A 12859-nucleotide genomic window follows, 5' to 3' on the forward strand; every position below is an offset into this window, starting at 1 on the left:
TCTAAATCATTAATATATAATGTAAACAACTGGGGTCCCAGCACTGAGCCTTGTGGTACCCCACTAGTCACTGCCTGCCATTCTGAAAAGATCCTGTTTATTCCCACTCTTTGCTTCCTGTATGCCAACCAATTCTCTATCCACATCAATACCATACTCCCAGTACCGTGTGCTTTAAGTTTGCACACTAATCTCCTGTGTGGAACCTTGTCAAAAGCCTTTTGAAAATCCAAATATACCACATCCACTGGTTCTCTCCTATCTATTCTACTAGTTACATCCTCAAAAAATTCTGTAAGATTCTTCAGACATGATTTTCCTTTCACAAATCCATGCTGACTTTGTCCGATGATTTCACCACTTTCCAAATGTGCTGTTATCACATCTTTGATAACTGACTCCAGCAGTTTCCCCACCACCAACGTCAGGCTAACCGGTCTATAATTCCCCGGTTTCTCTCTCCCTCCTTTTTTTTAAAAGCGGGGTTACATTAGCCACCCTCTAATCCTCAGGAACTAATCCAGAATCCAAAGAGTTTTGAAAAATTATCACTAATGCATCCACTATTTCTTGGGTTACTTCCTCAAGCATTCTGGGATGCAGATCACCTGGCCCTGGGGATTTATCTGCCTTTAATCTCTTCAATTTACCTAACACCACTTACCTACTAACATGTATTTCCCTCAGTTCCTCCATCTCACTAGACCTTCAGTCCCCCACTGTTTCCAGAAGATTATTTATGTCCTCCTTAGATAGATAGGGTCATAAAGAGAGCTCTTGGTACATTGGCCTTTATAAATCAAAGTATTAGGTATAAGAGTTGGAATGTTATGGTGAGGTTGTATAAGGCATTGGTGAGGCCGAATTTGGAGTACTGTGTGCAGTTTTGGTCACCAGATTACAGGACAGATATTAATAAGGTTGAAAGAGTGCAGAGAAGGTTTACAAGGATGTTGCCGGGACTTGAGTTACAGAGAAAGGTTGAATAGGTTAGGACTTTATGCCCTGGAGCGTAGAAGAATGAGGGGAGATTTAATAGTATATAAAATTATGATGGGTATAGATAGAGTGAATGCAAGCAACTTTTTCCACTGTGGCTACTACTACTACGTCGACTCAGGCCTAGGGGGCCAGCGTTGGGCACGATGATGGACTCTCCACTGAGGCTAGGGGAGAAAAAAACCAGAGGACATGGGTTAAGGGTGAAGGGGGAAGAGTTTAAAGAGAACATGGGGGGGGGGGCTTCTTCACACAGAGAGTAGTGGGAGTGTGGAATGAGCTGCCAGATGAAGTGATAAATGCATTTAACATTAACATTTAAGAAAAGCTTCGGCAGGTACATGGATGAGAGGTGCATGGAGGGATATGGTCCAGGTCCAGGTCAGTGGGACTAGGCAGAAAAATGGTTTGGCACAGCCAAGAAGGGCCAAAAGGCCTGTTTCTGTGCTGTAATGTTCTATGAAATGCTATGAAATAAGGTACTGGTCAGATTATAATCAAATTGTGAGTAGGTTTGGGCCCTTTATCTAAGAAAGGATGTGCTGCTTTTGGAGAGGTTTATGAAAATAAGCTTAGTGATGAAAGGGTTAACATATGAGGAACATTTAATGGCTCTGGGCCTTGTGCTTGCTGGAGTTTAGACGAATTGGGGGGGGGGGAATCTCATACTGAAAGGTCCTGATAGAGTGGATGTGGAGGGGATATTTCCTATAGTGGGGAAGTCTAGGACTACAGGGCACAACCTCAGCATTGAGAGACATCCGTTTAGAACAGAGATGCGGAAAAATTTCTTTAGTCAGATGGTGGTGAATCTATGGAATTGTTTGCCACAGACAGCTTAAGGTGAAGGTTGGTAGGTTCCTGGTTAATCATAGTACTACAGGTTGTGTGGAGAAGGTAGGAGAATGGGATTGAGAGGGAAATGGATCAGTCATGATGGAATAGTGGAGCAGATTCAATGGACCATCCGGATGGTCTGATTCTCCTAGTTCTTGGGGTCTTATGGTTGTGGGTAAACTTGTGGAACCTGTCATTTTGACATCAAAGCAGAGGAGGGACAGGTTGTCTTGGATGTGTAGGATGGATGTCTGTGGGTGCATTGTGTAATGTAAGAAAATGGAGGAAGTTAGCAGGTCGGGCAGCATCTATGGAGGGAAATGAGCAGTTGACATTTTAGATTGAGTCTATTGTGTCTGGCATTTATTGTACATTTCTAATTGTCTCTGAACTGAGGTAACAATTCCTATGGAGAGTTGGGAGTTAGGAGTCACATATAGGTCAGATCCAGTAAAGATGTCAGATGTTCTATCTTGAATGATATCACAGAATATGAATGAAGTTTATTATTGCTGACTTGTATGGTGCAAAATTTGATTCTGATTCAGATATCAGTGAATCTGACAGGTTTTTTCACCTATTCACATTGTTTTGTTCTTATTTTAACTAAGTCTAGCTATAAATATCACAACTAGAATCAAACCACTACGTTTACATAATGGTACATGTTACCATTCCTTAATCCCTTAGTGTGGGTGGTGGGGTGGAGATAGATCTTTACCAAAGTAGATGTAACCCCCACCTCCTGATCAGGGTCACATGAAACCATGGGAGCAGCTGGTGCACATCACAAGTCCTGGTTATGTGACTACTGACACCAGACAGACAATCTCTGAAGAGTATTGATAATGGCTGGGGTCACCCATTTTGTAAAGCCACTGCCGGGAAGTAGGCAATGGCAAACCACTTCTTCAGAAAAATTTGACAAAAACAATCATGGTTGTGGGATCGTGATCTTCTATGTCATACGATATGGCACATAATGATTATGATTACCTTTGGGTTATCCTGGTAGCCTTAGCTGTTTCTATATTTTGTGTGTTTCATCATTAGATGGTGTCTTTGATTGTATGCATACAGAAAGTTTCTGCTCAGTGATTCCAAAGCAGGTGATCTGATTTTGCCTTCTATGGAGAAGGAAGCATTTTTTTTTTTATCATACCTCCTGTTCTCCATCCAATTCAGGCAATGGTGGCAAGATTTTGATTTCTTCCACTTTAATTGAAGCTTTTAACTACAAATACAATCAGCCAATATTTTATTGTAAATAATCAGCCAAACTGGATTATTTGTCTTTTCAATCTTTATGGGTGCCTTTGACCGTTCACCATTCAATCTTTAAAAAAAAATTGTTTACTTTTGTGCCTCAATTCCATTCTGAATATGGAGGAGCATCTGTGCTCAGTCTTAGACTGATGGCCATGTGTATAATGCAGCAGAATGCTTGGATACCTGCTTACTTTTGTTTTGTCACTTTCCAAAAGGGAATACTGTGTACACCCATCGAAGATCTCCATGGTGTTTCATATGTCAATCTTGAAAGTGGGAATGGGTAAGAAATTTGGCCAATAGTCTGCCAAGTCTGATCACAGGTTACTTAACAAGAAGAGAAGTATCCTATCTTTTAGGTCTTCAACCTGGAACTTCCTTGGATCCTGTTTACTTTGGACATTCAAATTTTACTGATCCAGTAGACAAAGCCTATAGTTTGCCTTCTGTTTTATGTTACAGAAAATCAAAGAATATTGATAATATCAAAGATACTGGCTTGGTGGTGTTGCTTCGCTCCATAGCTTGAGGGAACTTAATACTGACACAGGCATGAATAATCAGTTCTAGTCATGCATGGTATTGCATATTTAAAACATAGAGAGTACCTTCATAGACTGGCATTCTAATGCTTCAAATATAACAGCTCTGTTCTTTCTTGCTATAACTTGCTCTGTTAAGTTTGGTTACATGCTCTCAGTTTGTCTTGAGTCATCACAATGTCTACATAACTTCTGTAAAAAGTCTGCTCCTCTATAGTCAATGGATATTAAAGTTGCTCAATTCTTCAAATGGACAAATCAATTTTGCAATGCATGAATTGACATTTTGGAACTGTTTCTCAAGTCAGCTATTTGCTGTAACCCACATTGCTTTTATCTGAAGTCTTTCATTTTGGTTTTATTTCTCTTTGCAATCTGAATTCATTTTGTGCAATTTCTTCTTTCTTTTTCTCTTCCCCTTCTGCTTCCGATCCCTGTCTTCCCTACATTCCAGCAGGCAGATTGAACGCGAGAGCCTGCGCAAGTTCAGGCATAGCCTCGGCTGCTTCAGTACGTTGGTTCTGCGGCCCGACAAATCTTCCCTTCAGCCTCTGACCCTGCAGCAGCAGCCTGACCCTGCCACCTGGTACTCTGACCTCTGTCTCTGCCTCCCAGGCACTCCATCTTTTCTCTTTTTCCCTGCATGATTGTCACTGTGGTGTGTTAAGTATCACCTTTTGTGAAAAGGAAATTCGTTTAGCACAAAAATGTTGCACACATGGAGTCTAATGGCTAAATTGCAAAGTAATATATCAAACTTCTGCTTAAGTTCATCTGAATTGCTATACATTAAAAATTGTGACAAATGTATACATTGTCATACCTGCAAGTACATCCCTTCTGCCTTCAGTATTCCACTCGTTCAACTTTATAAGTGCAGATGCTAAGCCAGGGGTTTCCATGCACCAATACTATTAAGCAAGGAGTCTGTGGACTCCAGGTTGGGAACCCCTGATCTAATGAAAGCAATATTTGATCTCTGGTTTGTGCTGACTTAACTGATTTTAGCTAAAATGGATGCCTGTGTTTTAGGCTAGGATATAGAAAAAATTGTCATGGGCTGCCCTTAATTATATCTAGTGACCTTGTATAGAAGGTGCCCATGTATAGATGTTGGGCGAGGACAGGATTGGGGCCTGTTCTGATATCTGTAAACCCACTCATTAAACATTAAAAACGCCTACTAATGTAAACTACAGTGTCTTTGCAAAATAGCCCTCTACTGAGGAGCAGGAAAAGTTATTTTTGTTTTAAATCCTCTTTGTTGATTAATTTGTAAATGCACCATTTCAAGCCCATATATTAATTTTGTCAATTCTTATAAACCAGAACTAATTTTACCTGTTTTAAAAGTGCATATTTTTTCCGATAGCTTAGTAAGCAAAAAGCACTGCATGCTGTAATAATGAACCATATGGAAAAGAAAACTCCCGGATTAGAACCCCTGTCTGCATTACATTATCCATTTCAGCCATGGCAACAATAGAACTGGTTCAAGATCTAAGTTAGAGGAGCATAGTTGGGTGGATGTGAAGGAAATATCAGATTTCAAAGACTTGTAGGAAGCTTTGCGTGTGGATATCAGTTAATTCCCATAGTTGAGATACTGGAAGATACTCATCGAAAAGACTCTGCATTAAAGCAGAAAAAGGAATAACATTTTGTAAGGTTGTATACATTTCAGCATACTTAAATAAGCTGTATTTAAAAATTACTATTTTTGCCAATCATAAATGTTTCCCCTTACATTTTCCCATGCTGGCTTCTCACAGCAATCTTTAGATTCTTTTGGATTGACCCTGCAATGCAGAGTTTGCATGCTTTGGAATCCAACCAAAGGTATACTGTAACCTGCTCCCTCTGCCTGTAATCAGTTTTCACTCGAGATTCCATCTAGAACCTAGTACCTGAGTGGAACAAGGAGAAACTGATCAACCCCTGTGGTTCATCATGAGTCAAGTTTACTTGTGGAATAGCACGTGGGCTCAGATCATGTTACTGTGAGTTAAGGTTGGAGACAATTTGAGTGATCTGGGAAGTGATCTCAAATGAAGCAGAGCCGGAAGTGTTATCACTGACGTCGGTCCTGAAATGTGTCGTTCTGCAGCAGCAGTGTAGGGCAAAATGTAAAAATACAAAGTTACAATAAGAAATATAAAAAATAAGTAAGTAGTGGGGTACTGTTCACGGGATCATGGTCCGTTCAGAAATCTTGTGTCAGAGGGGAAGAAGTTGTTCGTAAAACATTGAGGAACGTTGTCTTCATGCTCCTCTACTGCCTCCCTGATGGTAATAATGAGAAGGGAGCATGTCCTGGATGAATGGTTGTGATCAAAAAATAGTTCACCAAATCAACGCATTCTTGACATGAAAAATCTCCCTATTTTAAAGTAAACTTAAACTCTTACATCCATCTTCTCCTATGTCATCTCTGACCAAACCACTTGCATCTTTGAAGTTTGGGCTTCTCATCTATTTTCGTCTTTATTGCTGATTTAATATTATCCTGACTCTGCTCTTATAAATGCAGATAATTGTCACTTGCCCTCATTTTTGAAGAAGCTACGATGCGATGAAAGGGATGATATTGTCAGTTTGATTATAGAACAAATTAACATTGCTTAAACCAATCAATAAAATGCTTACCATAAACACAAGAAAGTCTGCAGATGCTGGAAATCCAGAGCAACATGCACAAAATGCTGGAGGAACTCAGCAGGTCAGGCAGCATCTAAGGAAATGATTAGAGTCAATGTTTTGGGCCAAGACCCTTCTTCAGGACTGAGAAGGAAAGGGAATGATACAAGAGTAAAAGCTTCCCTTCCCACTTTTTTAAAATTCTGGCAACTTACCCTTTCCTTCTCAAACCCTGAAAAAATAGACTCAGCCCGAAACGTTGACTCGCTATTCATTTCCGTAGATACTGCCTGACCTGCAGTGTTTCTCCAGCATTTTGTGTGTGTTGCAGTAAAACGCTTACTATTGTTTCATGAAAAGGATATCTATTTCAAACTGCAAATTCTTGCTTGAAGATAGTTTTCAATAATCCTTTCAGGAAGAAGTGAGAGAAGGCTTCCTGATTCCTCCGAAGTTTAATCCTATTGCTTTCAAATAAGATTGGCCAAGAGTTGCTCCCCAAGGAGGAAGGGAAGAGTCCATTGGAAATCACCCTTGTGTTGTTCTTTGGTCTAGCAGACAGTTTATAAAGGTTCCCTGTCTATCATTTTGCCCTTGTATACATGAAGTTATGAACTGTTATAAACTTCAGCTAATATTAAGCATTGCTGAACTATTCAATCATATTAGTCTAAAATTTTTGTTTTACTTTGTTCCTAATCCAAATCTAATTTGACACCAAACTGCAAACTTAAATTATTCTGAATTTAAGTAGTTAATTGGCTGAGGTAGTATTGATAATGTGCCAAATGTATCTCAGCATTTGTGAGAGGGAAATGAGAAAAGCTGACAGAAAATGATATGCAGAGAACATTGTGATATATATTGAAATTTATTTTTTTTAAGCTACCAGATTTTCAGATCTTGCCACCAGTTTTTTTTTAATGTTTAGATTCTAAGAATGAGTAGAAGTTCCTAGTTAGTATCTGTTGACCATTAAGGGTATCATATAACATAGAGTACAGCACTGTATAGGCCTTTTAGCCCACAATGTTGTGCCAACCTTTTAACCTATTCCCAGATCAATCTAATTGTTCCCTCTTGCATAGCCTCCATTTTTTTTCATCCGTGTGCCTATCTAAGAGTCTGTAATGTATCTGCCTCTACTTCCACCTCTGGCACACCCAGTACTTTGTAAGAATTACCTCCAACGTCCCACACTATTCTCCCTTCCAATTGCCTAAAAATTATACCCTCCTGTTAACCATTTCCACTCTAGAGAAAAGGCATTAACTATGCACTGTTGATGTCGTTTATCATCTTGTACACCTCTAAAAAGACATTCTCATCCTCCTCCGTTCCAAAGAGAACCCCTAACTCATTCAACCTATCCTCACAGACATGCTCTCTGATCCAGGCAGCATCCTGGTAAATCTCTGCACTCTTTATAAAGCTTCCATATCCTTTCTATAATGAGGCGACCAAAACTGAACACAATATTCCCAAGTGTTTTATAGAGCTGCTGTGTTACCTTGTAACTTTTGAACTCAGTCTCCCAACTATTGAAAACCAACGCACCATATGCCTTCTTAACAACCTATCAACCTGCATGGAAACTTTGAAAGATCTCTGGACATGATCCCCACACTGCAAAGAATCCTGCCATTGACCCTGTACTCTGCCTTCAAGTTTGTCCTTCCAAAATGTATCACTTCACATTTTTGCAGATCGAACTCAATCTGACATATCTCAGTTCAGCTCTGCATCCTGTTGTAACCTACAACAACTTTCAACACTATCCACAATACCACCACCCTTCCTGTCATCTGCAAACTGATTAGCCAACCCTTCCACTTCCTCATCCAAGTCATTTTTTTAAAAAAGAACAAAAAGCAGGGGTCCTAGAACAGATTCCTTTGTGTGCAAGCCAATTCTGAATCCACGGATCCAATTTTCCCTGGATCCTGTGCCTTCAGGCTTCCTGAATGAGTCTACGTTGGTGAACCTTCTCAAACGCCTTACTAAGATCCATATACACATTAAAAGATCTCTAGTAGAAGAGAATAAATGAGCTGAAGTATTTTAAGATGGTTCTGAGGCACTTGTGGCTTGAACAGCTTCCTGATATCAAAACGATTCCAGGACATGGGTTCCCAGCCATTTTCTAATGCCGTGGACCAATATCATTAACCAAGGCTTCCATGGACCCCAGGTTGGGAACTGCTGATCTAGAACATAGTAATTAGCATTCATGGTGATACTAGCCTAACTGAGTATTCATAGATAAAATATTTAACAAGTCAAAGGACAGTGACCTAGGACTGCCACTAAGAAGAATTCTGGCCTTTTTCTTGATGAAATAGGTTAACTCTGGGTGTAGTATTTCCTAATGCAAGGGCCACAGACTCTTAGTATGAAGCAACACATGCTCAGTTATTCAAACCATTTAGATCTAAATTGAGTGCTGATTTGGAAACAAAGTTCAAAATCATGTAAGTATTTATCGTATTGATGACAGTAATAGGAAAATGGAAGTATAAATTAAGTAGCAAGAAAGGAACTAAGAAACTAATAGCGGGCAGATTTTCTGAAAGAAAAGTCATATGACGTTTTGCAGACCACAGCAGATCAAGGGGAACCAGTGAATGTGGTGTGTTTGAGCTTTGAGGTGCTGAGTTATTAAACAAATTTGAAGCGTATGGCAGTGGGAATAATTTACTAATGTGGGTTGAAGAATGGTTATTGGTCATAAAGTGAGTGGGAGTGAACAAGTAAATTTATGCTTGAGGCATTGTGAAGTGGGTTCAGTGTTGGGGTCCTTGCTGTCCAAAACCTATCAGTGATTTGGATGAAGCTACTGGGTATAATCTACCGAAGAGGGCTGTGAATGCTTGGTTGCTGAGGATATTGAAGAGAGATTGATTTTCTTCTATTAGTAGGGAAATCAAAGGATGTGAGATTATTGCTGAGAATATTGTGAAAGGAAAATATTTTATTGGCTTATTTTACTTAAGTTATTGTTTTCTATATAGAAAGCAGATTTCCACTGCAGTCATTTCCACAATTACAACTGATCAAAAACACTGCCAGCAGTCCTTTGGTAAAGATGTAGCACAGTGATCTTACTGGCCTGAAGACCATGGGCCCTGCAGGCAGCAGAATAAAGGCCTCATTGAGGTTTCAGCTCTTGAAATGTCCTGAAAACTCTGACATTAATGACCCTCTCCCATCTTTGCCAGCTATTAAAGTTGTAAGGAATATATAGACTCGTTTTAAAAGATACCTAAATATGCTTATAATTAAAACTTTGAAATCAAATTTATTTTTATTTGTGCAACTTATTTGCTTTCTGCTCCCAGCCCTTCAGTTATTGAAACCTGCTGACAAACCTCAGTAAACCTAGGCTTTGAGTGATTGAATGGAATGCAGCTGTCTGTAATGAACTGACAGATTTTGGTGCAATAAATCTAGAAATTTTTCAGCAGAGCAGGCACAAAAAAATCACGGGCTTCCTGTTTTTACATTGCAAGACAATAGCAATTCTATTCAGAGCTGATGGTGTTAGGCAGTACAGTAAGAATTAATGTAGAGCACTGAGCGGAAGGAGGATAAGTTCAGATAATTCAGGTAGATAAAACATGGAGCAGAGTTCCAATATAAATCATTGTTCCCTTAATTTAAGCCACAATTTGTTTTAGGATTTATCCACTAAAGAAGCAACAAATTACGGCCTTCCTCGTGTAATTCACTCAATCTAAGTCAGTTCGTAAAAATATAAACTCAAGTTGAGCCCAGATACTTGGGCTTTGCAAACTTTACCGTCACATCCCAAAGATGAAGTCGAATACCCTTGCCATTGTATTGTTGATACTGCATGCCCATCTCAGTTCCTGACAACTGAATGTTAATTTTAACTCAAATATTGTAGTGTTTGAACTGAATGATTAATGACTACTTCTTCCCTACCAACCCCCCCATCCTTCCCCCATTCCCTCTGTTGTCCTGTTGCACCCATTAGCTTTATGCCCTGCTCAGAGAGGATACATGTTGCTGTAGCTGAGATGGCAGCTCTTTTTCCAAAGGTGAGTTTTTTTAATCCTTCAAAAACTGTTTTTCAAATAACTTCAAGCTTATTTAAAATTCTGAACTTCTAAATACAATTACTTTTATCAGCTGTGTAATGCCAAATTAGTGATGTTGCCTCTCGCAGAAATATCAGCCTCACAATACCACATCTATTAATGGATACGTTGAATCAAGTCCACATTATCATGTCAGCACATGATATGATACCAAACCAACCAGACTGGGGAATATGCATAGTACAATGATGTGTCATCCTATCAACTAATCATCTCTGACGGTTTAAATGTTCCCATTTGGTTCTGTAATTCATTGACTCTGTTCATACAATAAACTGTACAAAGTCTTCCATTCTATGTGCATTTACCCTGTCTACAGTACTGCACAAAACTATTCGGTACATATATACAGCTAGGGTGCCGAAGACTTTTACACCAAACTGTATATTGGTTAAAATAGGCAGCTGGAAAAGTGTTGTATTAGCTCAGTAGCATGAAGTGTTATTTGGTAACTGGAAAGACCTAAAGACCTACAGTACTGTGCAAAAGTCTTAGGCACCCTAGCTGTATACAGTATACTGTGCCTATGAAAAGTATTCACCTCCTTGGAATTTCAGTAGGTTCAATAGGTACATTTAGTGTCAGAAATGTATACAATATACATCCTGAAATTCTTTTTCTTTGCAAACATCCACAAAAACATGAGTACCCTAAAAAATGACAGTTAAACGTTAGAATCCCAAAGTCCTACCCATGCACAAGCAGCAGAAGGGCAACAACCCACCCTCTCCCTCCACCAGCATAAAAGCATTGGCGCTCTCCACCCAGCACTCAAGTGCAGCGAAGCATCAGTAAAGATACAGATTAGACTTGCAGTAGCCCAAAGACTACTCGTTCACCCAGTAATTCAACATATCAAAGGGTCTCTCTCTCTCCCTAATAAGGGAAAAAGAGGTGTCCCCCATTCCACAGCAAGGGGAGAGAGATAATAATAAACACTGATTTATGTTAAAAGTCTGTTTCTTCGCTTTTTCTGAGCTCTGCGCCCAGAGGGTCGGCTCCGGAAAGTCTCAGGTCTCTGGACATACAGCCCAAGGCAGCTAACCCATTGCTGCTGATGTTCCGAGTTCTCCCACAACACCTCAGTCAGGGGCACCAGTCTTGAATCAGTCAGTCTCCAGAGCCACGGAAATCCAGCAACCTGAAGGCACGCTAGTCTTCCAGGCCACAGCCTTGGCATATCGAAAAATGACCGGTCATGAGGCCTTGAGAGTGGGTCCCATTCTGGCAAAGAACCAAAGTCAGAGTGTAACTCTGGGTCTTCAGAAGAACCTTGAAAAGGGGAAAAAAAAGAGCTATCAAAGATAGAAATAGAGCTTTTTCTGAAGAGGCAAGCAAAGGAGTTGCCGTTTAGTGTCATCTTGACTTTGCTGTCACGTTTTGATTGTTTTACAACATCGAGTCGCAGTGGATTTAATTTGACTTTTTTTTGACACTGATCAACAAAAAAAGACTTGTGTCAAAGTGAAAACAGATCTCTACAAAGTGATCGAAATTACAGATATAAAACACTAATTGATTGCATTAGTATTCACCCCCTTTAACATGACACACCAAATCATCACTGTTGCAGCCAGTTGGTTTCAGAAGTCACATAATTAGTTAAATGGAAATCACCATGTGCAGTCAAGGTGTTTCAAGTGATTGTAATAAAAATACACCTGTATCTGGAAGGTCCAACAGCTGGTGAGTCTGTATCCTGGCAAAATCCACACCATGAAGGCAAAAGAGCACTCCAAGTAGCTCCGTGAAAAGGTTATTGAAAAGCACAAGTCAGGACATAGATGCAAGAAAATTTCCAAGTCACTGAATATCCCTTGGAGTACAGTTAAGTCAATCATCAAGAAGTGGAAAGAACATGAGACAGCTGTAAATCTGCCCAGAGCAGACTGTTCTCAAAAACTGAGTGACCGTGCAAGAAGGGGACTAGTGAGGGAGGCCACCAAGAGACCTATGACAACTCTGGAGCAGTTACAAGCTTCAGTGGCTGAGGTTGGAGAGATCTCCTATAACAATTGTTTGGCTAGGTGCTTCACTAGTCACAGCTTTAGGGGAGAGTGGCCAAGAGAAAGCCACTGTTGGGGGAAAAAAAAACTCATGAAATCTTGGCTAAAGTTTGCCAGAATGTATGTGGGAGACTTTGAAGTCAGCTGGAAGGAGTTTCTATGGTCTGATGAAACCAAAATTGAGCTTTCAGCCATCAGAATAAATGCTAAATGTTTTAGCATGTTGTCTGATAGCCAGAAAACATACCATCCCTACATGAAGCATGGTGGTGGCTGCATCATGCTGCGGGGATGCTTCACTGCAGCAGGCCTTGGAGAGCTTGTGAAGGTAAAGGGTAATATGAATGCAGCAAAATATAGGAAAGCCCTGTACGAGGATGCAGTCTGCTAGAGAACTGCAGTTTGGGAGAAGATTTGTTTTCCAGCAAGACAATGACACCAAGCATAA

The 12859-nt window shown here is 40.0% G+C and overlaps 1 protein-coding gene across 8 annotated transcripts in view; it reads left to right on the top strand.

Annotated features, from left to right (window-relative positions):
• git2a (G protein-coupled receptor kinase interacting ArfGAP 2a) overlaps positions 1-12859 on the top strand; it is a 114232-nt gene that overhangs the window by 90485 nt on the left and 10888 nt on the right. For 5 of the 8 annotated variants that reach the window (XM_072247448.1, XM_072247449.1, XM_072247451.1 and 2 more), the window contains one exon: positions 10282-10345. In XM_072247448.1, coding sequence (XP_072103549.1) covers positions 10282-10345 — 64 coding nt within the window. Of the gene's footprint in view, positions 1-4101; positions 4263-10281; positions 10346-12859 lie in introns of all 8 variants that reach the window. The other 3 variants (XM_072247450.1, XM_072247452.1, XM_072247459.1) reach the window with 2 other exon arrangements.

The sequence above is a fragment of the Mobula birostris genome, chromosome 31, assembly GCF_030028105.1.
Source record: "Mobula birostris isolate sMobBir1 chromosome 31, sMobBir1.hap1, whole genome shotgun sequence".
Taxonomy (NCBI): Eukaryota; Metazoa; Chordata; class Chondrichthyes; order Myliobatiformes; family Myliobatidae; genus Mobula; species Mobula birostris.